Genomic DNA, 27,401 nt, shown 5'->3' on the forward strand with positions numbered 1-27,401 from the left:
ATGAGGGAGAAGGAACTGAAAGAAAGGAGGATGGTGAGAAAGAGTGAGGGGGTGAAGGGAAGGGTAGGAGGGAGGATTGTAGAGTGAGAGAGGGATAGGCATGGAGGGAGGTATGAAAGGATGGAGGGAAGAAAGGCAGGGATGTTATAATAAAGGTAGGTAAGAGAAGGATGGTGAGAAAGAGTGAGGGGATGAAGGGGTGGGAAGGATTGTAAAGTGAGAGAGGGATAGGCATGGAGGGAGGTATGAAAGGATGGAGGGAAGAAAGGCAGAGATGTTATAATAAAGGTAGGTAAGAGGACGGTGAGAGAGGGGATGAAGGAATGGGAAAGAGAGAGGAGTGTAGAGTGTAGAGTGAGAGAGGGATAGGCATACAATGATGGAGGAAAGGCAGGGATATAATAAGGGTAGGTAAGAAAAGGAAAGTGAGAAAGAGTGACAAGGAATGGGGAGAAAATAAACAGAAAAAGGAGATAGATGTAACAGCAATAAATTAAAACAAATAAAATTCTAAAAAAGATAAATGAAGGATTGTATCACTGTTGTATCACATAAAGCAATGGGATGATAATTCATACTAAAACAAAATTTTTAAAAAGGAATAGAGTTCCATTCTCTATTCAACAAAAAGCCTGCACTCCGCACGAATCTGAGATGACTGTAAAATCATTTCAATGCTGCAACTCTATGACTCATCATGAACGCCAATATTCATTTGATACTGTAAGATAACACTGAGTGAATGCTTTAATGCACATTTTTCTTCCTTCAGTAATCTTTTGTACATAAAGCGTGCTCTAGAAAAAAAAAATTGCATGAAGACTTGCCAGGTAGGTTTTATAGAACTGCCAATGATTGTTTGCACAGAATGATGAACAGCTTTCTTGATTTGAAATAAAAAATGGTCCTCCGTGCAATTTTGCATTGTTCAATATCTAATATTTTAAAAAATACAATTCGTCATTCCATCTTGTTTTCTATATTTTGTTTAGGAAGACATAGCATAATAATATCAAATTTCTTTTCTATGAAAAGAATGCACAAAACAAGTCCAAGTATCCATCGAACAAAAAGATACAGTATAAACAATTATTTCCTGTTTGATTCAAATGGTAATACATCAGCAGGATGATACAAAACTTCTTTAACTCAAATGAAGATGTCATTCTTATTAACATATCTACATGTAGTAATTTCTATATTACCAAAGTAAGTTGATATCGCTGGAGAAGCATATATCCCAGAAATTCTTAAAAACACAATTTCCGTATTCAACTCTAACATTTTTGTATAAATTTACATGAAAATGGTAGTCTTGCCTGCAAAAAAATCATAAGAGCATTGTAAGATGGTTTAACAACTTTCTTGCAGGCAACAAAAAACATCTTCATTCATAAGAAATTTTAAACAGTAAAATCTATAATTGCGATTTTTAACAATATTTTGTGTATGATTATTCGAAGAAGAAAGACAATTGTATGATTACACTAAACTGATGATATTTTTCTGTATCACGCATGACAAATATGTTCAAAGAGAATACAGCGGTGTTAATCATGATGGTCAAGCAAGATAGAATAGATGTGTTCAATCAATAAGACTGATTCAATCAATGAACTAGACCACTGCACCTCAGCTCTTTGACAAGAACACAGAGAATCATACAAAAGAAATGATGCCTGGGCACTCGCCTAGCCACGCGAGAGGACCGTACGTTGATTAGGTAGCGAAATTAAATTGTGCTTGTACGTCAGCGTGTACTTAATGAGGAAGCGTGAGGTCTGCTAACTAGCGGCTGTCATGGAAAGTAAACAGAGGTCAGATATAGCCTACAGCCATAAGTTGTATTGCAGGGCTTTTATGTCATATTTTAATAGGATGAGAAAAAGGAGACAAGATGGATTCAAAACAACAAAATATTATTGTAAATTTTGTAATTAGTTAAGGGATCTTGAATTCAAGAATAATTCCCCCAAAAGCACTGATTTGCAGCTTTGTTTTTCTCCCTTTGTTGTTGGAAGAGTGCATTTCCTAGTACTGATTAAAAAACTGCTCATCAATCTGATTATTTTAGGAATAACTAAACCAGTAGTACAAATATCCCTGACATACATCAATTCTAAGTCTAAATATGACTGGGTTAACATGCTCACTTTATTGGAATATTTTTTTTTTGAAATTTACAATCATACCACCTCCTAACCCTTCAAATATAGCCTGTCATATTGCTAGGACCCTCTAATGATAAGTTTCAGATGGCAACCTCCTGAAATAAATCCAAATCACCCAAGAAGAATTAGGCAAGATTTTTGTTTTTAATCTCTATAAACTGTATAGTCTGCACAAGTCATTTTTTTCCATTTCTATGATGATACATTTTATAGCGATGATAATCACAAATATAGTAGCTCTTGAAAAATCACATACATACCTAAGTATATAATATTGGCTTTGCTTTACATCACTGTTCACAAAGGATTGGGAATATGAGCAATCATCTAATAGTACTCTCTATAATAATAACCTTCAACCGACTTTCATGGCTATAAAGTTGGTTGGTTCATGGCTGAAGTCAATTATTAATATCTGCTATGGCAATCCTATTCAATCTGTTTCGTAAAATCATTAGATATTACAAGAAAATTATCTGAGAACTACGCAATGTGGTTGCCCTCTCCCTAGATTCTATATATATGGTTTCTTGTTTGTTTTATGCATCCTGTTCTGGTCTCCTCCAATGATTTTTATCACTAAGTAACTTTACAGGTACAATTATCAAAAACCTACATTTAAGTAACAGCTGAATGGAAAGTTTATTCCTTGCAATCAAAATCATCTGCAAAGCAATGAAATAAAGCACTTTTATGAAATAGTGTTATTTCTTTTTTCACGAAGTTCCATTTGCAGAACAAAGTTTCAACGTTAAAATTATTAAAAATCAAAATTTAAAGTTGAGTACATAGGCAAGTCAATAACAGCATGGCAAAACTAAGTTTGTATTAAAAATGTCAACCCCCTCAAAAAAATCAACTAAAGGCATTGCAACCTAACGGCCCAGTTGCCAAACCATCATTTTTCTACTGCATATCAAATCTCATCCTCAGTTGACTGATCGATAAGCCGATACAACAATTTATTCAATGATATCCCCAAACTCTGTTTTTTAACCTCTAAAATTCCAGTCTTCCCATTTACACAAACAAACTTTCCGGAAGAGCCACACAGAATATCCAGTGATTTTGGAAGCTGCATTGCAATACATTATGTATGAGAGTGAGAGCAGCTGCATTGGTGTTAAATAGTTGAGCCCAAAAAAACAAAACAAAAAATGGATTTCCTGCAGAGACTAGCCAACAATCCAAGGGAAGATCCTGGATGTAGTGTGAAGTGAGCTGGTATCAATAGGAGACACCAGAGTGATTTTTTTTCTGAGTCAACCGTAGGTGGTTTCAAACCCTCTCGATCACAAGAATCCCTGTTAAATTACTAGAACTTTTACAGGCTAACAAAACCCTGTTAATTATTCCTGCATCACATTGCCCCGAAACATACCATTCTAACTTCCTGAAGTTATGAGCATGTGCAGTATGGTCTGATATGCAAGCAAAGCGCGAGATTCAAAATCACTAGCTCGGAACCACCCACGGTGCCTGCGCCCAACTACAAGCTGGGCTAAAATTCCCGTAATTTGCTTCCACACGGCCGAAATGCCTGTGACCTTGGAAAATCCCTGTGAAAGTTCTCGTAATTTTGACAAGTACTTACTATTAAGTGGGTATTTTCTTTCGGAGAGATTAAGCGTAATTTGCTTTGACACTGCCAAAATACCTGGCACTGATGAAATTCTAGGTGATCTGAAACCACCTCATGGCATCTAACACATTAAACATTTTGTCAAAATAGCCAATGCAGTAAATGTACACCTGACCTAACTTTCCAATAAAAAAAAATACTTGAGAAAAGTATTTGCTTTATATTGCTACTGGGTTTTATTGTCATTTGAAAAAATTGGAGAAATAACTTAAGGAATTGGAGAATTATTGGAGATTTTTCATTTATCATTATGACATTGGATTAGATCACACAGAACTGACTTCCAAGCTAAATGGGAGCAATTTTGCACAGTGAATATAAATTGCAAGTATCTGTTAAATTCTAAATTTATTAGGATAATTACAAAATTATCTCACTCTTCTTTCAATCACCAATGGCTTAGCCTTAGAGTACTACCAGTTATGCCTAAAAGGGGCTGAACAATACCAGCCCTGCATTTTAATAAGGTCCTCAATATCATATATGAATTGTAATCTGTTTTATAAATGTACATTGCAACAATGCTTTATCTATATACCAATCATTTCCTTATGGTATTATTTATATTAATTGAAGTATTTCCTATTGGAAGTATTCCCTTTGACATTCATTCTGCTTTGTACATTGATTAACTGAAAATTGAAAGAAATAAATTGAAAATGAGAGTGAAGATTACATATTTTCCAAATCAAGTTTGAATGGACATGACTCTTAAGTCTTAACTCATGGAATATTTTTTGTAACGAAAATAACAATTCATTGAATAGCCCAAGCTTAAAATATATGTATGATAAAAATACAACCACTATTAGATAACTTGTGTCAAAAACATGTTTTTTACTTGTCATTTCTACATGTATGAACTAACAAATACTAATTGACCTATAATGAGCTGTGTTCAGCATTCTTATCTATTTCATTGCACATGATTGAAAAACAAACTAATAAAACTCTATATGGATTCTATGGTAATAACAAGGCTAAGGAAGAACAAGGATAGGAGTATACCTTTCAAAGTCTTCAAGGGTGTGTTTTTGCTTCCATTGTATTATATCAGATGGATTGATTTTCTTAAAAGAAAACATGAGAAACATCTCAAATATACATGAACTATAAAACCAAGACAAGGTAGGATAGGTTGTGCCTTGAATACATAAAATGCTTGAATATGAAGATTCTTATCAAGAAAACTTATTGATGTTTATGATAACAATGATAAACATGATATCCATGGTGGTAAACGGATTGTCAACACAAATGTGCATGCGTTCATGAAGTTTGTCCTTATTCATGGGAGTCTTCACACGTAGGAATATGATAGTGAGTGCAACGCTCTTGTGTCGTCACACAGTAAATTGGCAAGCCTATTGCTCTCTATGCATCAAGAGCATTGCTCATTTCAGCTTGACGTCATCAGCAATTAATACTGAAAGAGAGGGGGAGAGAGAGATAGAACCTAGGGGAGAGGGGAAAGGAAGAGGAGATAAAGGAAGGCAAGAGGAGAGATAGAAAGACAGGAGATGTAAAGAGTCAAATGAAAATTACTGCGCCCCTTGACAAAAAGCTTAGCGATTGATTGCATGATCGACTTTGATAATTCATTGTACATAGTGGTCAATGCAACCAATCGTTAAAAAAAATCTTCGATCACTGCTAACCTTTTGTTTTGTGGACCTGGGTCCTGTAACACAAAGGTTAGCTATTAATCGTATGCTTGATTTTCACAATTAATTGTACATTGTAGTAAATGCAATCAATGGTAGAAAAAAATGTTCTACGATGATTTCTAAGCATTGTGTTACGGGCCCCTGGAGTCCAGTGGAGAATAAGGAGAGGGGAAAGAGAAAGGGATGAAGAGCAAATGGTGTAAGGGAAAAAGGGACAGGGAGAGAGTGAGTGAGAGACAAATAGACAGAAATGTACAGAGGGGGAGAATGGGATAGTGTGAAAAACTAAGGAAGAAAAGAGAGGTTAAGAAGAGAACAGCAGTCAATGAGAAGGAGGGAAACATGTAATGTGAGAGATAGAAAGAGGAATAGATAGTAGGCCTTATTTAGAAGAGAGAGTGATGAGAGGAAGATAAGCAGAGAGAGAGTATAGTACGTGCTATGTAGGGCATAGCTGGCCTGGGAGTTTTGAGCAGTAGCAGCTCACTATAATAATTGATTAGCCACTGTCCATCTTCAAGATGACCTATACGGCTGCATTAAAGGGAAGGATCGTCAGAAAACAAGTTGGGTTAAAATGTAAGAAAAGACGCAGAATATTGTTCAGGCAGTGTTGAAGAAGGAGAATGAGAGGGGAGCAGTTGTAGTATGATGAGTGTAATGTGAGTTGTATTATCTCATTAATTCAAGTTCGGGAAAATATACTCTGCTTTTCTACTTGGCCTTAGAAATCACTTCCTAACGCATTAAATATAGAGTGATTAAAATCAGGGCAGTGCTTTGAACTTCATATATTGAGAGATGCCTCAGAAATTTACTCACTGTACCAAAACACCTATAACCATAGACCTATATATATCAGTATCATGCTTGCCTAATAGCTAATACCACTGACCTTACAACACAAAATCAAAATATGAAGGTGAATTTCACCTTTTATATCCTCGCTGAGAACTTGTATCATCCTTGAACTTGCTTTCATAGTACAAAGTGGGCAGAGTTCTCTGAATTGAAAACGCTGACTTGAGCACCCATATGCAAAATTACCCTCGCCCTTGTGTTCTCATCCCCTCAAGACCTCAGTAAAAGAATGATTCACTATCCTAAAAAAAACGTCTTGGATGTTCCATTGGTGAAACTTGCATGTATGGCAAGTTCACGCAGACAAGAGATTGCTTCAAATTGTCAATGATTCTCACTGACAGATCTATTCTGAGCCAAAGATTTTAGTAGCTTATAACAATGGTAAAAATAACTTTTTTTCTTAAAATGGTAGTATGCTACCATAATAAAGTTAGACCTGACAGATGATAGCATATGTTCATTTCTCTTCATTATGTCCCTTTGTTAGAAAGAGGACATGTTAATTCAAGACTAATGTCTCACTGTTTTAGGAGCCTTGATTTATCACTATTAATTTCAATTTGTAGAATTTTTAATTTAATTTTGTAGATTTTTTTATTCCATCCTTACAAGGCTACTCTTGGTTAATCTTCATACCATTGATCTTAAAATAACTCTGTATCTTACATTTATTACATTGTTTAAATGATGGACAATTATATGAATTCCTTAGTATGTCTGTTATGTATAATGCAAACAATGCGCCCATGGAATAAAGATATCATAATCATTCAGTGTTCTTTTCTTCAATGAAGGAGTGTGTGAATGACATTACAAATATGCCTTGGATTATTTAAAGACAATAGCTTTATTTTATCAGCATGGCTGTGTAGCAGTCCTGACAAATGGTGAATATTTCATTTCTTATTCACAATATTGTATCTGATTTTCTAATGAAATATTGCACAGGATTAACGTCTTGTGAGAAAAGAACTAGGACAGGGAGGATTTTTAAGAACTACACTGTAAGAAATCCACCTCTCTCCAAGAAACAAATTCACAAATCTGATTTCCATTACTCACAAATCCATTGCTCCAGGGCACTTGACTACTAATGGCACTCGCGTTGTGCAAAGGGAACAACATCATTGAATTTCCTTAACTCAGCATCCAAGTACACATACAAATACATCTTATACTTGGCTGATTAGATGTGTACGGCACTGTATTAGGAATCATCTCCATATAATGCTTAATATTGATGCATTTCATCATTTATAGAAAAATCATTCCCCCCTGAAGCACAGTGTATCATATATCTGTACAGCTTCATGAAGAATACTGAAGAGGGCATGACACCTGCGTGAAGACATGATAACTTGTGAATGAGTTTGTTCTGACTTTGAGCAAAGTTATACAGATAAACAGAAAAGTAATCAATATATATCATAATCGAACTTCCCATGGTCTCATATTGTTATCCATTGGCTGCGTAGGAAGCATATCAGCATAGAAAAGAACTCAACAGCACTCCCAGGATATATACTCATGAAAACCAAATATTGAATATCTAACTAACACCTTACACTAAAACCTTTACCTAAATCATGGCTGGATTCACAAAAATGAAACAATAAAAAGAAACTGAACAGCTTGGTCAGGAAGCACCTGTAAACATCAAATACTGAACACCAAATCGAAACACAACACTGAAGTTTGGTATCATCTTTCGGTTGGCTGCATGGTAAGCTGTGATATTTGGGCTATGACAAACCTATATCACCAAACACTGGAGACTAAAAGAAACAAAACCAAACTTTGTCTTCATCATGGCTGGCTGCAAGGTATGCAAGCTCTGAGCTGTGATATTTGTACTAACACAAAACACTGAACATCGAACATTAACCTTAGTTTGGTTTAATCCTGGCCAGCTTCATGGCAAGCAAGCTATACAAGTTGCGATATGTGTGGAGTATTACACAGAACACTGAACACCAAACCCAAATGTGACACTTACCTTTGGTCTTATCCTGGCTGGCTTCACGGCAAGCAAGCTCTAATGAGTTGTGTTGTTTGGCAAGAGTTTCGATGGTCTCCTCTAGACGAATCCTCTGTGTGTGTTCATAGTGAATGGCTTTCTGCCACTTGCGACCATGGGTCTGGGCAAGCTCAAGAAAATCAGCACATGCCTGAGGGGGAAAAGAAAGTAGAAAGTAGAAAAAATTATAGAAAGATTAAATACTGGTGAATATTTATAAATACAGAATAGAAAAGTATTCATAGTAAAAACAAACAATCATATAGCATGTATACTGTATACATGGAAAGGTAATTGAAATTTGTATGAAAGATATTAGTTTTCCCCAATATACATGGTCATAAAATTTGGTGATCCTATATTTCCCCTCAAAGTCCACAGTATGGGTATCTGGAAAAAATGGACTGACTGCCCCCCCCCCATCCCCCCAATATAAATAAAACAAAAAATTGAATAGCAAAAATTAAATAAATAATGATTAAAATGGTTGAAAAGTTTGTTTTGTTACATTGAAAATAGAAGCCCCAATTTTCATGAAGGAACAGCTGAAGGATTGCATTATTTAAGATAGCAAAGAGATAATCATGGGTCCAAAATTAGCAGAACACAAATATATGAAACATATAAACTAGGGGGAAAACAAGTGATTGTCTTTCATTATATTGTATCTTTTTTCATATAAGAAGATATCCAGATAGATAATTTGTTAACCAGTGATAAGTATCCTGTGATATTAAAAGGCAATTCATAACTATGTTAGCAGAAATAAGAATGACTACTAAAACAGATGGAAAAGAAATTTACAAGTGGTATTTGTACACAATTAATGTGAATGTGATGTTTGTTTGTTATATACATGAAATCTATATAACTTCCTGATTCTTAATACAGAGATTCTCTATTGAACGGAAGGAAAATATTTTATATTATCTTTTTAGAGTCTGAAGTGCACTACAAAATAAACTGAATTCAATGAAGACTTTTATACTTCTATTTTTTCTTATTCTTTTATATTTTTCATATTTTCTGCCCACAGAATACAATAAATTAGAATTATCGTGTAATTAAATGAAGGCTAAATTTCTTTTTTTTTCTTCTAAATATAAAAAGAAATCTACTCTTCAAAATACAATGTAATATTTTTTTTAATTGTAAACTATAACTCTACGAACATAGATGCACTGGAATTCTACAAACAGCCATTGTGATAACAAAATATATCTACTCTCTTAAAATGCAAAGATTTTGCCCCCAATTCTACACTAACAGTAACTCAGCTTTGTTAGCAAACACCTTCCTGGCCCCATTATGAGCAACAAGAATATGAATGTTGTGTCATGTTGCATGAGCTGGCTAAGTATTGATTCATAGCAAAGTTACATGACTTTCAACTGTCATTGTGCCCAATCTTACAAAGATGATTAATTGTTTAGCAGGGGAAGGGCAATCAAGCTCTATTATTTAGATCAATACTAGTCCAATGATTGGCATGCATGGAAATATTGCATAAAAGCCTGCACAAAGGCTCCATAATGGCACTATATTGTAATGTGTCAAGAGCGATTCACTTCTTCAGGGAAAATATACAATAATGGTATTTTGCAATTTATTTTGCATCCACCTTTCACGGAGCATATAATTTTGCTTGCACAAAAATTATTACAGTATTGCAGGAAAAAAATTGTCTATTATTATTTAACCTAATCCTGATTTATTCAGAAAAGTATCCTTGTGAGAATAAAAATATTGTGACCACAATCTATTTCAATGAGTTTTAAATTACAATGTTCAAATAAGGTAAGGTATTGTAAGGTTGTATTTTTACTGATCTAAAAAAATACAAAATACAACCCTGCATCACACATAGACACATGTCCATATAAACATCAGGACATGACAAAGAACTTAATTATCAACCTAATCCTAAAAAATGGCACAAAGGATAGCCAATTTTATTTTCTGAAAGCCATCTCTGGTCAATTGATTCATAAATGAAAAAAATGAGGTTGTATCTCTTCAAACTTGACAGAGATGGGTTTCCATTAAGGGGAAATTCATTTCCACTCTGTACTGAAGATAAATGGTTTCTTTTTGTTGCAGTTTTCAATTCCGAGAACTACAGAATTTCCACTTAAAATGTGAATTCATTTATCATTTTCAACAACTTCATTGAACTATTATAAGCCAACAATAGGCCCAAAAAAAGAAAACAATAGAAAAGACAGGGTAGATACAATTTTTATATTGTCCCAAGAGAAAGCAAAAAATTGTTTATATCATGATGAACTTGAAGAGAGAAAGTCACAGCTTCTCGACGATGACATAATACCCCTATACTAGTACCTTGGCGCCATAAAATTTCATTTTACAATGCATCTTTTTTTTTGAAAAAAAGAGGCATTTTTTTTTCGTTAAAAAAAACCCCCTTCAAACACAAATACGACATGTGAAGTCATTTTGGCAATGTGCTTGACTTGAAATCAAAACCTATTAGATTATTGTGCGATTACATTATTTTGACAGCAAACATTTACTTGCCTGTAAAGCGGGTATGATCAAACTTCATTTTCTAAAATGATTCTCTTTTATATTCAATTATATGTGAACACCAGTAATTTTGTTGTACCCTGCCTATTTAGTATTGCATGCAAAGAATATACATTTTTTTCACACTATCACTGACAGGGTAAATATACTTTCTCTACATTTCTATCATGAAATAATTAGATGACATACAAGACCACAGTTTATCAGCATGACTCATACTCATTAACTAAACTAATCCTTGTCATACACTGCCTTAAAAAAAGAGGTAGGTCTACTGGATGTGCATTAATGATAGATCCATGCCATGCAAGGCCATAGAAGTGCAGTAGCCGGTAAGCATTCCAGCTAGTGTATACACCAGCACATGGAAACGCAGTGAATAATTCAAGCTGTGCTACTTGGGATTAATTAAAGCAGGCGCTGATTACTTCATGTGGCGGTGCCTAGGTTTCAAAACAGATGCTGTTTGTGTAGTACACAGGGAGCATGTGTTTGGACAGTGGCAGTGTCTTGTGCTATCATATCAATTTTATTAAAAGCTACCCTCATCTTATCAAACATCTGACTTGTGTACTTTCCTGCAGAAAATTGAATATCTGTAAAGTATATTTGTACATCTTTTCAGCGGATGACATTGAATGTTATTATTATTTTGGTCAAAATTAACAGAAAGAAATAAACATTCGCAAATTAAATGGGATGTGTGTTGGTATATAGTGTCAAAAGCTTGAACTTTGAAGTCAAGATTTAGAGCAAAAATAATAAACAGACACCACACTAATTATTTGTGCACATACTTGTTTAATTAGACATTTTCAACAAGTGGCATTGAAAATGAACATGAATATAACAAGACAATAAGTTAACGTAAAGAGCGTCTGCACGGATATTTATCCTGGGTCCACAGGACTTTTACTTCACTTCCACATAACTTGTTAAACTGTTCAAATGACATTATGGTCATCTGATATATCAAAAAGAGGAGTGAGAAAGAAATTAACTAATGAAAAACATGTAATAAAGAGTAGGGGTGGATAAATGTGAAGGGATGAGAGATGAATAGGATAGAAGGGAAGAAAAGGGCAAAAACAAAAACTTATGAAAGCGGAGACTAGATAAGAAGTAAGGGTAAAATGAGGACACAGACATAAGAAAAACTTGAGAGAAAGACAAATTGAGAACCTAACAAAAAAGGTACAAGATGTTTTGCCATTACATGAGGAATATTCTATGATTTCTATCAAAGAGTGCTTTCATATGGAAAATGACCTCTGAAAAACTGGGACTCAGGGGCAGTAGCCATTTTGAATAATTCATGTACTGCTGTCATGGATTAGCTAAAACGAGTGTGAATTAAATTTTTAAACTACTTTATAAGCTGTTATTTTCACGTACAGAATTTTTCGCGAATCGCAGGGGTCCTGACATTTTTGCACGTTGTTGAATCCGTGATGTCGGAAGATGTACCAAACACTTCCTCAACATTTCAGAAAAGCAAAAATGGTGCAAAACGTATGAAAAAATATGCTCCTCAAAACCCCCATGCTGACGTGTCTTATGTACATAAATATGTTCCTGTAAAAAAAAAGTGTAAAAAAGTTACATCAATTTCACCTTTTCTTGTACCTTTACATCTGAAAATTAATCATGTCACAGTTTGATCTGTAAGTGTCATGTTTGGAAATTGTGTTTTGTTAAACTCCTTTTTAAGTTTGTTTCAGAGCAAAAATGTTGAATTATGTGAACAAAATCTTACACCTTCAAAACCTCTGGTCATGTAACTCATGACTATTAATGAGCATGCAAATAGCTGCCAATATACACGTGTTAAGAGTCAATCAGATGACAATAAAAATAATAAAATTAAGGAAAATACACTGTCATATTGAAGTAAGTGAATAAATATTGATAAACATATGTTAGGAATAATTTAGGCTCGGATTTTGTTTGAGAAATAAAAAGTGAAATTCTAGCTAACTTTTGAATTAGTAACAATACTTTTTTAACCTTATCTTTTGTATGTATATAGGTGCATATCCCCACATTGAATAGTCAAATTTGACTGAAAAACCGGTAAGCATAATAAAAAAAAAAAAAAATTCACCACACAGTATGCAAAGCTTTGCTGTTGGGGACATTGGCACCAATTACCGTAAGTAACGGTGTATTAACCGCACCCCCAACTTTGGACTAAAAAAAAAAAAAAAAAAAAAAAAATCTTCCCACATTTACATGCATATTTGAGGTACGAAGAAACAAAATCTAAGTTTTTAAGATTTCAAAGTATCCAAAGAGATTACCGGTATGCAGATATATGCTGTTCTTGATCAATTCATCTACAAATGTTAGAAAGAAAGAACGGTCCCGACAATATTGGCAACTTACACACTCGCTCACCTCACAGTCACAGTGTACACACACAGCACTGCCATTACATTGCAAACTACGATACAGTACAAGTCATGCCAGTACATCTTATCAAATTATGATCTGTGTCTTTCCCAGGCCCAGCGTAGGAGGAAGAAACATTCACATTTCTTGCATCACAATCTCACAATCACTTTCAGAAATTTGATGTCTTAGCATGAATTTTGGATACGGGATTATAGGAAGGTTCAAGAAACAAAGAAATTGGCATTTTTTTCCATTTGTTTTTTACGGCTTCTTGCCGTCTCTCTCGTGCGTGGTTTACATGGTATCATGTGAAAAGCAAACAGGAAGGAAAAAAAACAAGCTGGCGCGAAACGGGACTTTGAATAGCGCCAGCTTAAGTCGCACTATAACCACATTACAACGCAATCTCTAAGCTCACTCAACTCTCGCTCAGCGGTGACACAATATTACCGAGTATGCTTGGCGTCTCTTTAAATTCGCCAGGGAACTTCACTACTTTGAATCGAGAATAAAGTCAAAATTAGTGTCATGAAGGTGGGTGCGTTTGTTATGGACAACATTTAATTAATATTGCAATAATCGCTTCCCATTACCCGCGGCTCATACCCCTCTAAACGACATTGCCTGGGCGGCTACGCCCGGCCACTCGATGTGTTGTGAACTGGCAGACATCGTACATGTACGGGAGGGGTTACGGCGGGCTGGCTCAGACCCGTCACCGTGTATAAACCGCACCCCCGACTTTTGCTTCTGCCCCGCCGAGAAAAAGGTGCGGTTAATACACCGTTACTTACGGTACTTAAAGGGGAATCCAACCCAAATAAACACTTGTTTTTATAAGAAAAAGAAAAAATCAGACAAGTTGATAAGTGAAAGTTTGAACAATATTGGACAAACAACAAGAAAGTTATGAATTTTTAAAAGTTGTAAATATTGGTAATCACTATACTCATGGAGACTTCAAATTGGCCACATATGGGATGTCATAGTGATGTAAGGCAAGGACTACTCTTCCATGTACTCCAATACATACTATGGCTAAAATGTCATTTTTCCCAAAAGTTTTATTCAAAATTATATCTTTCTTTCATGAGGATATAAAACAATATACTACCTGGGTTATGTTTAGATTACTGCCCCAGGGGAATGGGTACTTAGGAGAAAACCACAAATCCCTGATAATAAAGTACATGGCCTATGGGAAAGTTGTCCTTGCCCCTTGTCATAATTTACTTACCCAGTTGCCAATTTGAAATCTATGTACTATTAGTGATCTCAATTTTAAAGCAGCTATAACTTTCTTATTGCTTTTCCTATTTATTTCAAACTTTCACTATTCTGTTTAGTTTATTTTTCTACTTCCTTACACATCATTGTATGGCCAAGGCTGGATTCCCCTTTAATGTATCAATATTTTCGTGTGTCGTGGGGCTGATCAGCAATTCGCGAAAACCGCGAAAATAACAGCTTTAACAGTATCAAAGAATTGACACACACACAGGTTTTTTATTGGGGTGAATGCCTTGTTCAAGACAGTGATCCTCTTCCTCAGACCTTGAAGGATATCAATGAGACCAGGTAGAAACTTGATCATAAGGGCATTTTCACGGAAACTGACGTTACATGGCATAATTTTATACACTTTTCATTGTGTGTACAAACAGCAAATGATGGGAGTTTGCTTTTTGTATAAGATATAATCATACACACGATGAAAAGTGTATAAAATTGTGCCATGTAACGTCAGTTACCGTGAAAATGCCCATCTAGGAAGTTGCAGTAGGGACATGGCACTTCTTCCAGATATTTCATATTTTCTTTCAAAGTCTGGCTACATATTAAAGTAATAATAATAATAATATTCTGCATTTATAAAGCGCTTAACGCATCTGAACGACATCTCTAAGTGCTTTACAGATATATTATTACCCCGGTCATCGGATCCTTGCATGCCCACATACAAATTATGCACCTTTGCCACTCCCTGGGGAGCATTCCAACAAGAGTTCCAAGACTCAATTGCTAGGCATACTACATGTACATAGGCTTTCACATCCTCCCGGTACCCATTTAACACTTGGGTGGAGAGTGGCAAATTGTGGATTGACGCCTTGCCAAAGGACGCTAAGCCATGGTGGGATTCGAACACACAACCCTCTGATTACAAGGTGAGAGTCAGAACCGCTACACCATGGCGCTTCCACAAAGTGAGCTTGAAAGTTGGCTTTATGTGAATAATTACTATGCATAAACTTGTAAGGTTTTGCATGTAATGTTCACATACTATTTTGAGACCTTCAAAATACAAAAAATCATAAGAACATAGGCTGGAAAATTGGTATAAACTTAGCATACATTGTATACAATTACAAAGTTCAAGATGTACCAGTCTTGGGTCTAAAAGTGATACTTCTAAAAAAATTTGATATAAAGCGCAATACCACCCTAAACCAAAATTTGACTGTTGTAGTACAAGTTCATAAAGATAGAGGAAATAAATACATCAATTCAAATTGTAATGTATTTCAGTCTGTATAATATGTCCCTCATTCTAGACAAATCCCCTGGGGATAACCTTTGCAACAACATGATAAAACTAATTTCAATAATTAGAGAGTTGCATCATGTCTGTCACCAGTATGAGGGGAAGACAAAAAAAACACAAGGTCATAAATGCTTTGCTTGATTGCGCTTTTAATTTCCAATTTGCTAAAAACTAATGCATGTGTATGTGTATCACATGAGCACCCTCCAATTATAGTCATTGTCATAACCCCCCCCCCCCCTCTGTCTATCTATCCCTTTTCTTTTAAATTTCTTTCTTGTCTGAAATTATCTTGATATCATAGGAAGTATGTGAGCATTTAATGTAACTGGGGAATTTCAACCTATCTGAAAATCAAAATGATGCACTTTGAATTATGCAGGTCTCTATCTGATATGTTTTATCTGCCAAGATGGTATCAAAGAAAAGGTAAGAATGCTGTATGCTGAATCACATGTGTAAATTATGTAGATGCATCCTCATTCTGTATTACCTGCCCCCCCCCCCCCCCATTTTCTCTCTCGGCTAAGTTAATGCCTATATGAGTGAAACTATAATTTCCTGAGCAATACGATACCAATAACTCTATAAAACAATGAGGAAATCCTTTAGAACAGTCTCTTACCGTATTAAGAAGCAAGCCAATCGTTGTATCAAAATGATTTTCACAAGACCATCTTTTTTCTGGTGCACTTTAAATGAACAACAATGCTAGTACACTTACCATGTCCAATGAAGTTTCCATTAACTCTCTTCCATGACTATAATACAATCTACTGTAGATAGTACATGCATCCATTTCTGATGACTGTTGTCATGGTGACCTACAAATTTTCACCTTTTACATTTTTTTTCAGTGGCAAAACTTCATTTATTCCTATGCTGTTCTTGAGAGCTGTGTATTGAATGTATTTGCCAATATTCAGACTGAAGAGCTGTACATTGAATATATTTGCCAATATTCAGACTGAAGGTTGTAACTTTATTAGACCAAGGTTCAGATCCAAAATTCTCTTTACATGTCATGAAGCTAACAAATATTACACAACAAACGCACGTCCAATATATCAACATTGTCAGTATTTAAACCATAAACATCTCTTTTGGAATATTGATTTTAAAGATAAATACAACAATATGAAAAAAATGTTAATATGAGTCAAACATGATGTAATTTGATATTGGACATTGTAAATTATTGTTAATGTTTAGGAAAATAAATTTGGCCAATTCAAAAGACATTATACAGGGAATGTGTGATGGTCCCAATTAGCTTTCATATGAACTGATCACCATGTGGATATGATGTTGAGCACAAGGATGATCCGGTGTCCAAATAAGCCTCAGCTGGCAATGCGATATTTACAGCTATCTTGCTTTTGAATTGTGTGAAGCTATTAGAGTTATTGATCAATGGTTCTTGATTAATCATGCTCTATGAAACTCACACACATGCATATATAGATTGGGATAGCTGTCTATGAGAATCTATGGAGTAAATGAATCGCATATATATATATATATATATATATATATATATATATATATATATATATATATATGCTTTAATATTTGGAAAAACATTCTTGATTAGAACCCATTAGGCCTAAGTACCTATGGGAGAATAATGATGGATTAATGAATTAAACATTGGTCATCAAATGTCAAATTCAGACAATGAATATTTTTTTTAAATCATGTAATTAGGATTCATAAATAATGGCTATGGCAATTTTTCCTACAAGAGATCATCTTGGTTTATATTGTAAACCATAACCCAGTGGTCATGCTTAAGGTGTTTACAAGTTACAATTGAATTAGTGTGCATTAGTTTACAAGATTTTTAAAGTAAGCAACGGCAAAAATGCTATTCACCTTCTTATATCTGTAAAAATACATTACCTAATTTCATGAAATATCCTTTAATACTAATTCCCGGGTTTACACAGCACTCCTACTCATATCCAACATAACATAATAATTTGATGAGTATGGGCTATATCCCCACCTATTCCAAATTTTGTCAGCTGGAGCGTAAATTAACCACAAACTCCACTCTCCCACCAGGCCAGGCATGTACCGCGTTCTTCAGCCTTGTATCCTCATCCTCATGCAGGGGGCAGGGAGAAGATGCTGAATTGAAGCTCTTGGAAAGAGAGGGAGAGGAGGAAAGAGGATGTTCGTTTGGTACCCGATTGACCTCAGGCTTCCTTTTCTAACGATGGTATCCCACGAGCGCAATTCTCTGACTCTCTCTCCTTCTATCTCTTGCTAGCGTTGCCGAACAGTATTACCAATGGGTCTCTTATTGATTTAGCGCCGGCGAGTGAAGCAAGCTCACTGGTCGTGTCATGATGACAGAGATGCAGCTACGGGCTTCATTGATTAACTAGCAGCATGGGGGAGCCCTTCAATCTAGCGCAAGGATCGTATGTTGAGCCAGATTTTTTTGTATGCAGGTAAATCAATGGAGATGCCTTTAGTTTGCATACATGAACTAAATAGCAGGCCTTTTGCTACAATACAGGGAAGGTAATGTGCAAGTGTAATGTACTTTGCATTAAAGCAAAATATAACATAACAGCATCACAATAATCTTTCTATCAAAAACCACTCACCAAAAATCAATTCAACTCTGATTCATGATTTCCCAGGCATTTTCACACTATGCTTTGCAAATGTGTTCAATATTAACCAGGGGTATCCTTATTTTTTTCCTTTTCTTTGAATATAGGTATACAATTCATGTAGCTGTACAACATGACCACAACATGACCAGTTACTGAAGATTTGCATGTGACATTTTTCTCTGGCAATGCTCAAGCATTTCTTATTTACAAGTTTACATCTATGATGCCAATCGTTCTCTGAAAAATATATTCTTCTCAACCTTACGCAATTTAGCTAGCTATGAATGTTGTTGGGAGCCATCTCATAAAGACTTTGATATCATAGTCACAAATTCACAATTTCTATCACAAATTTACCAGCAGTCAATCGGTAAGAAGGATCTCAAAAGCTTATAATTGTTGTTGCTAATTGTTTTTTTAACGGGCCCCAGATTAGCCTATTTTTTTAACAAACATGAAAAATAGTGATTCAAAATTGAAGAATGATTAAAAACATTTGAGTAGGATATCTCTAATTCCAAATATAAACTACAACTTGCAAGCCTAGACCAGAATAAAAAAAACGTTGGAAACTTTCATCATAGTATGATCTGTATAAAACTCGATATGTAGGCTATAGATTGTGGTTTGAACAAATAGTGCCATCTCCTTTCATCTTTTCTCAATATCAACTTGGAATGGCTATCGCATTCCCAAACAAAGGCAATATGCTTTCTCCTCAATACTACTTAGATACATCATCCAAATTAGACCTCTTTCCCCAAAGGTCATCCATCCAAACAAACAGAGAGGCTCATGGGATATGTCTCTTGCTTCGTTATGCGTGATCATTACCACTCTGATTATCTTCTACCTTGGTATACATACTAGGTCATGTGACAAGGACTTTGGAGATATTACAACTGTTTTCTTTAAGTTTATACAGACTGGAATTGTATTAAAATAGAGATTTCTAGCCTATGTGGGATGATTACAACAATCATTAAAGTGACATAAACTTGAATTTTATAGCGGAATATTCTTTTATGTGTGTGTGTATGTAATTTGTCAGTTTTTCTATAATTTGTATTGATTAATGTAGTCATGTGGTCTAATTTATATCCATATAATGTAAAAAAAAGTAAGATGTATCATGTATAGAAGATTATCACTGATTATTTATTGATTATCCTGTGCCATAACATCATAATCATTATCAATCCTATAAAATCTAAATCACAGATAAAATCTTTGTCAACTACTGTTGAAAGAGGTGAACATTGATTGCATTGTGCAATGACGAGTATTTCTATCAACATACAGACATTAAAACAGTCTTTTACTAAGTGCTATGACTGCTGTATCAAGAAGAATTTATAACTGAAGTGAACAACTTTTGTCAAATAAAATCTTTATGAAAAAAAAGAGGTGGTCAATACAGCTGGTTTGGCAACCACAAAAGTGTATGATAATGAAAGACATAATGATGTGAATTATATTCTCTGGTAATGTATTTGTAAGGGTGTGGAATCACACACTCAGATAATATGGGCACCAGTCCTTTTACAACTATCAGCTGAAGATATGAACATGTTCATTTTGTTAACTCATTCAGGATAATTATTTAAAGTTTTATCTGATCACTACATGCATATTATCAGCTATACAGGTGTGATGGCTCAGTTGGTAAAATATCTGTCACACAACCGGGAGGTCGGGAGTTTATACCCCGCTCACATCAGACCAAAAGATGTTAAAAAATGGGAGTTGCTGCTACCCTGTTTGGCGTTCCAACGATAAAAGGGATAGAGCCTCTGCCATCTGGTGCTGCACAGCAACTGCCGGGCCAACGATCAATTGGGCAAAGCAAATTTTCAGAATATTTCATTTCATGTCTATTTCGAACAATAAAATATGGTTTTTCATTTTTTTTCCATATATTCTTCAAATAAGCTACATTTCCTTCATTGCTATAAATGTCCTTTAAAGTTTATCTATTAAAAAAATAAAAAAGATTAATATAAATTGCTTACGATGCTACAAATTTTTCACTTTTAGTGCCTGAAGCTATCTATTATGGCCTCCCAATCGATGATAGAATTGATTAGCATTAATATGAATTCCAATCTCTGCTACGATCAGCAAACAAACAGATATAAGAATGAATAATGTAAATTTGCTATTATGAAAGGGAAACTGTTTAAACCTATTCATGCTTGGAAAAAATATGCAAAACTTTCCTTTAAAAGCATGTTTCTTCACGTGACAGTAAAATATTCTTCTTGTGTGTAAGCGATATAAATCCATGCAAGATGAGATATGAAAATGGTCATCTACAATCCCAAATTTAGTAGTGATAAAATCATGAGAGAGCCACTTAGAATTACTCCGATGAATTATTCATTATGCATAAAAAATATGCGTTATTCACAATAATTCCACAGGTCCGTTCCGAAGAGGTCGTCAGGTGGCTCATCATTATGCCTTACTTTCAGCAAAAAACCCAACAACAAAATGAATCGAGGGGATACCAAGAAGGACCAAGTAGTAGTCAGGTTGGGCCGCAGCAGCAGGATATGAACACACAAACCTAACATGGCGAGAGCTAGATCCACCTTATGATGCTTCCACAAGCTGGGGTTAAGCGGGTCAATTTGAAAATTTGGGCTAATGAAAACACAACTACTAAATATTTTGATCCATGATGGGTATCTGGATAGAGATGTATTGATTCCGCTTTCTGCTTAGATCCCGCGGCAATGCATCTGCTCTTTAATCTGATGGTCAAGGTGACCTTGTATAATCAGGCTCCTGTTTCACAGAACTATGTCATCTACTAACAGGTTTTTATAAATAATATAAGCTACAGAAATCATTGGTTCTGATTAATAGCCACAGCACATTTGTGGAATGGTAAGCAGTGCTACTAATTTGCTAAAAAGGTCAAAATTTTATCATGTCAATAATTGTCTTACAATAAAAGGACAAGATTAGAGTGATCATGTCACTCATTTGACTAAGTAATAAAAATAACATATTGGAGAGGTCAAATCTAAAAAATTATTTTCTTATGAGAGCATAAATAGGTCATTTGATATAACAGGAACAAACCTGGCTTAATAATGGGATAAATTGAGGGCACCACTCCTGTGAAGAAAAGAAGGGTAGGGTAAATAAATACACAATTTCCTTCCCAAATTTTCCCTAAATTTTTCTACAAAAGATAAAATGAGAGACAAAAATGTGAATTCGATGGAGAATATTTCAATTAGAGGGGCTACTTTTCTTCACTTCCTTTCGCTGAAAGTCAGTCACTGTGCATGTAGTTTTGCCATCATATACATAAATATATCACACTATGTCTACTGGTGAGTTTGTTGTTAAAAGGCTCAGCCGGGGTGTGTGTAATGAGTTTCAAGCCACAAGTAAACTACCATTTTGTTGATTTGCATTGTTTTTCAGGTTGGCTGAGGCATAGTACTTCTTAAAAAAAAAAAATTCAGATTGAACCAGGCATTTTCTCTTGCTACAATTTATGGCTAGGAAGAAGGTGGAATGTCTCAATGTATCAAACTCTTTGCATTTACATTTTAATCATAGAGAGCATGGGAGCCTGAACTAAACAAGATTTATGAAAATAATCATGCTACATCGTCTAAGCTAGTTAGGCGACATACATGATCAGATTACAATGTCATTATGTTACCCAAATCTAGGCAGTAATTATATTAGGTGGGAGATGCTCTTTAGTGTAGTGTAGAATCTCGGGAGGGAATGATGCATATAAACACATTGGGATGGGATGAGTAGATCAACGTAAGCCATGCAGAAAGGATGAAAAAAAATCAAATTTCTCCATTCAATTGATACAACTTAGAATGATAGGAAATCTTTTTAACAGGTTAATCAGAAAGGGAGGTATAATAAGCTTAATATTACAAGAGTGAGCAAAAAAATATATATCATAAAAAAATACATTATCACACATTTAAAATTGACAGATTTTTGAAGGTAAATATTAAAAAAAATTTAATGTGTCATCCTGATACTAGATACTGTTAACCATTATCAGGTCAAATCTTGAACACACTCATTTTTTTAGTCATTATCTAATAGAATTAATGTTGCTTTTGTTTTTAATTTTGGTAGAAAGCATAGGGCAAGTTGGCACAAGTAAATGATATCCTCTATTGAATGAAAGGGGCATAATATCTGTAATCTGTATAAACTTAAGATTTACTGCCCTTTTGGCTCTAGCTGTCAATCAGTCATTTCGTTGGCATTCATCCGAGTCAATTTTGGTCAAAAACTTGATTTTGAGAGTTTTGCAAAAAATGAAAGTGCAAGTCCAATTCTATTCCTAACTAAATTTCTAGGCAGCAATTTATTATAGTTTCTGAGATCTATATGTGGGGATATTCATGGCAATGCCATGCTAATTGTTGATAAATGCACAAATCCCATAGGAAACATGTACTGTAACAAAGCAAACAACAGCTGCGCGCATGTAATGTGCAAATGCGCGGTCAGTCAAACTGTCGTATCAAAACTGCGTTGACTTTGCACGTGAAAAAGTGATACCTTTTGACTGACTGTGCGCATTGAAATCGCAGTCAGGGTTGTTGTATCACCTATGCCGTTTTTGTACAGGGAAAATATTTTCTCTGATCCTTGGTTTTGTGTAAAATCAAAGATACCAATGTCAAGCGATTGTCTTGGTCTTTCAAACAATGTATTGTTCTAGCAATGAATATGTTGTAAGGCATGGGGAACTAAAGAGTGAAAATTACAGTAAAATTTGATGTCGATTTTCTCTGAAATGGGTTTGCACTTTCGTATGTGTGATACGACGGTTCGGATGACCGCCAACGATTTACAAGGGGCAGATTAAGTCATGAGTCAACCAATGCCCATATGGCTCAAAACTGAAGATGTGACCTAATGACACTCATGAAAACAGCTTTACCTGGTCACAAAGTCATTATGCGACCTAAATTTAGTGCATAATATGATTAGCCAAAGTGGCTACATGTACACCCATCCCAAATATAAATCAATGGGCGAAAATGGGACGAGCGGAGTACAACGAAAATTGGATTTGAATGTCTACTAATAGGATAATAAAACTTTCATTATACTGTCTAATACAATCATGATGGTACTACTCTTCAACTTCCTGTAGTTCTATCTTAAAAACATACAGGATGACTAAAAATCTAATTATAATCATTGATTGATTATATTAGTTAAGTATTCTAAAATTCATTCCATTGATTCTGAAATGCAGTAGTTAATTTTGTAGTACCACCAAACCTCCATGCCCTCTACTCATCAAGATAAGGCAGAAATCCATTCTTATGAAGAAACATTGGATGCAAAATATGCCTTATTCATGCATGACTGAAAAATTTGAAGAGAAAACATTACCCTTCCGGTCTCATTAAGAAATTACAAATAAACTTGGAATTATTCAATATTTGAAATATAATAAAATATTATTTGACCCCTCTTTAATATAAAGAGCTGCAATTACTCAAAAGCTAATTCAACTACGAAAAGCCAACAATAATAAAATAAACAACATGAAGCACAATGTTGATTAAATCTAAGACACTTGTACCAGCATTCTACATGTTGATATGAGAACATTTATGTTCCAGATGATGATTTTTGCAATGACTGCTGTCTATAGTTGAAATAGATTCAAAATCATATTTTCCAAGTAAGATCTAAGAAAGATGTGAACTTAGTGGAGTATAAGATAGAACAGATCACGTGTACAGCGTTTATAAATGTTGCATGTTGATGTCTCTGCCATAAAGCATGCATTTGGGAGATTGCACATGCCCACATCCATAATCCAATTTTAAGGTGGACTTTACTACATGCATGCTTATTCTACAGAAAGAAGACAATGGAGTTGAATACATAATATATCCAAGCAAGGAGATATATGTATATCAACTCTATCTCCTTGATCCAAGGCATTTACATCATTTTTGTTTTCAAACAGAGGGCTTCTCCAAAATATAGTTCAATCAAGCAAAAACACATATTGCCTGTAGAAAATGTAAAACTTCTTTACTCACCAGAAATATACGAAAGCCAATAATCCAAAGTAATTAACCTTTCTAAACACATGTAGTCTGGAACAAAGTCAAGTTCAGTTACTTGGTACACTTGACGTAACAAGCAAATCCTGACAGAAAACTAATCACAATGTTGTTCTATTGATGGATTTGTACACATAAGAAAGAATGTTCGATTCAAAAGGTAAAATGAAACAATTTCTCATGATTTCATCCTGCCAATTGATCCAGCTAAATTACATCTGTGAGATGTCTGAACAGTATCTTGTCAATGGGATGGTGGTGAGATTTCAAAGGTACCTAATGTTTGTGCACTTCCTGGAAACTATGCAGTAACTAGCAGAGCTCTCTATTCGAAGGTCAAATCGGTCAAATCAGTGTCATGCTGTAAAGCCGACGAACAGACGGTACTCATATCGGTCAAGGGCAATTAATTCCATGTAAATTTGACCAATTCGAACTTCTGGAACCAGGTCACTCAGGTGGTCAATATAACAATGTCATCAAAGCAATACACAAACAAAACTGATAAACGCATTACCACAGGTTGCTATCATTGATATTAGAATCTTGGTCTTTGCATGGAAAATAATTAGGTAAAAATAATGAGTGAATATACTATACCATGTACAAGGTCACACATAAAATGTAATATTGCTTTAAGTGCTATGAAAAGGTGTACTGTGATGGTGAAAGCAATTTTTAACTAAAATTCACACACTTAGGATGTTGCAGAACGGATAGTTATCATCCCACTTTTGAGGTGTCATCACTCCATGTTAATATCCAGGATGCATTTTTCAGAACTGGACATCAAAGCATTTGATACAGTTAGCACATGGGTCAACACACATGCATGTTTGTGTGCAAAGGAGATCCTATATCCAAGTCACATATAACGTTTTGCATATCCTTAGGAAGAAATGCATGTAGGAGCATCTCGCTGAATTGAGAGAGCGGCCAGGAGCAAATTTAATAATCCAACAGATACAGATACATATGAGAAAGGAAAACACAGCAGGCCTGGGCAGATCGAGGAGAGATTGAGAAACGGGTCTGAAATGGGAAAAATATGCAAATTGAGGCTCGATCACTATAGCATGTGGAGTTTGCAGCAAGAAAGAAGACATAAAAGGTTGCAGAAGCGTAAAGAAGTAGCAGTAGAGATGAAAGAGAGTTGTGTAGGAGCCGAACGAGCAAGACTGCTTACACTCTGTGTGTGGGGGTGGATGGTGAGCTTTCTATGAGGGATGTATGCATGGGGAGATCCTGACAAGGAAGCACAAGGGGGCCCTCTTTGCTCCGATGAAGGATGCGGTGGAAAATTCCGGCACACGGCGATCTGTGTACAAACACTGGCTTTGCAATCAGTGGTTCAACACATGGCAAGTCATTCATCTCTCTTCTTCCTCTTCTTTTTTCTATTTTATTCTCTCATATTTTTTCTGTCTTTTTATCCTGCTTCCTTTCTCAATATTATTCCAGCTCTCTTTCATTTCATTATTTCCCTCTCTGTAATACTTGCAATTTCTTTTCAGACAGAATATTACGCACTATCAGTTCTAATTATAATTTACTTTATTTATTCTTCCCCATCCTATTTAATTTAGACATACTTGCACCCTTTGATAGTTTACTTTGTGCTAATTATCATATAAAATTTTGAGATCTATAATTAACACACTGTCCCTTTCATTTTAAACTATTCTCTGTAAGTTATCAAAATATGAACAAAAATTAACATCTTGCAATTGTATTATCACATACATGTTCTAGCTTCAAAATCAGAAGTACACTGTACAGTAGCTGGTACTCAACTCTTGGCCAACACTTTTTAGGAATCCTAATCCTTCTGAAGTAATGTAATGTTCACTCGATCAAAATGACAAACTGAAAACACATTTTCAGTATAGGAATCAACACATTCAAACTCTACTACTACCCTTCTCTCTCAGTCTCTCCCTCTCTGACAAATAGCAAGAGTAGGGCAATTATTACTCAGGGTGAAGAAAGTTAGATGTTGAGAGACATGTCACAGATCTATGAAAACTAATCAGAGAAATTTAATTTGCGCCACAGCCTAGTCTCTTTCTCACTTTCCCTTGCTGCACGTTCTCATTTGCTCTCTTTAATCTCAGCATAATCATTCATTTTCTCTATCCTGCACTTTTACTTGCAAATTACTCTCACCTTCTTCTTACCATGTTTTTTTTCATTCAGATTAAAGGTTGAAAGGGCAAGCATAAAAAAGGACATTTTACCATCCAACGCGACTTTGCTTGCTAAATCATGATTTTAAAATTATCTTTTTATCACTCAGATGAAGATTAAAATGCTTGAAGAAAAATTCACCTTCACCACCTCTTCCTCCTACATCTTCTCCTTTTTTCTCTTTGTTGTCTGCTTCTGCTTCTTCTGTTTTCTGCTTCTTTTCAACCCCTTTCCTTCTTCTGGATAAAAGGTAATAACTCTAGATAAAAGTAAAATCTTTTGTTTACCATATTTTCATCCACTCCCTCTTCCCTCTCTTCTAAACTTTTCTCCAAACTCATCTCCCATTCTTTCAATCAAGTAGCAAATATGACCTTATTCTAGGGTGACAAACCCTTGCTGTGGGACACGGCTTATTCAAACGAATCATCCTCATTTGAGATGCACATATCTGGAGGGGGAGTTCGCTACGTGCTCAGACACCTACTATAGTTAGACGTGTAATAATTGACGATAGCCACTTCAACGTCAACAAATCTTCATCAAATTATCCATAATTTTGTTTTTTCGCCCTCATTGTCAGTTGCATGGCTTTGATTCTTTCCTTTATCTTCCTTTCTTAATCTGCCATGCCCATAAATGACC

General features: G+C 35.1%; 1 protein-coding gene across 3 annotated transcripts in view; it reads right to left on the reverse strand.

Moving 5' to 3' along the window:
• Positions 1-27,401, reverse strand: part of LOC121408945 (oxysterol-binding protein 1-like) — an 82,927-nt gene that overhangs the window by 16,309 nt on the left and 39,217 nt on the right. For all 3 annotated transcript variants that reach the window (XM_041600680.1, XM_041600681.1, XM_041600682.1), the window contains one exon: positions 8,341-8,512. In XM_041600680.1, coding sequence (XP_041456614.1) covers positions 8,341-8,512 — 172 coding nt within the window. The remainder of the gene's footprint in view (positions 1-8,340; positions 8,513-27,401) is intronic.

The sequence above is a fragment of the Lytechinus variegatus genome, chromosome 2 (genome assembly GCF_018143015.1).
Source record: "Lytechinus variegatus isolate NC3 chromosome 2, Lvar_3.0, whole genome shotgun sequence".
Taxonomy (NCBI): domain Eukaryota; kingdom Metazoa; phylum Echinodermata; class Echinoidea; order Temnopleuroida; family Toxopneustidae; genus Lytechinus; species Lytechinus variegatus.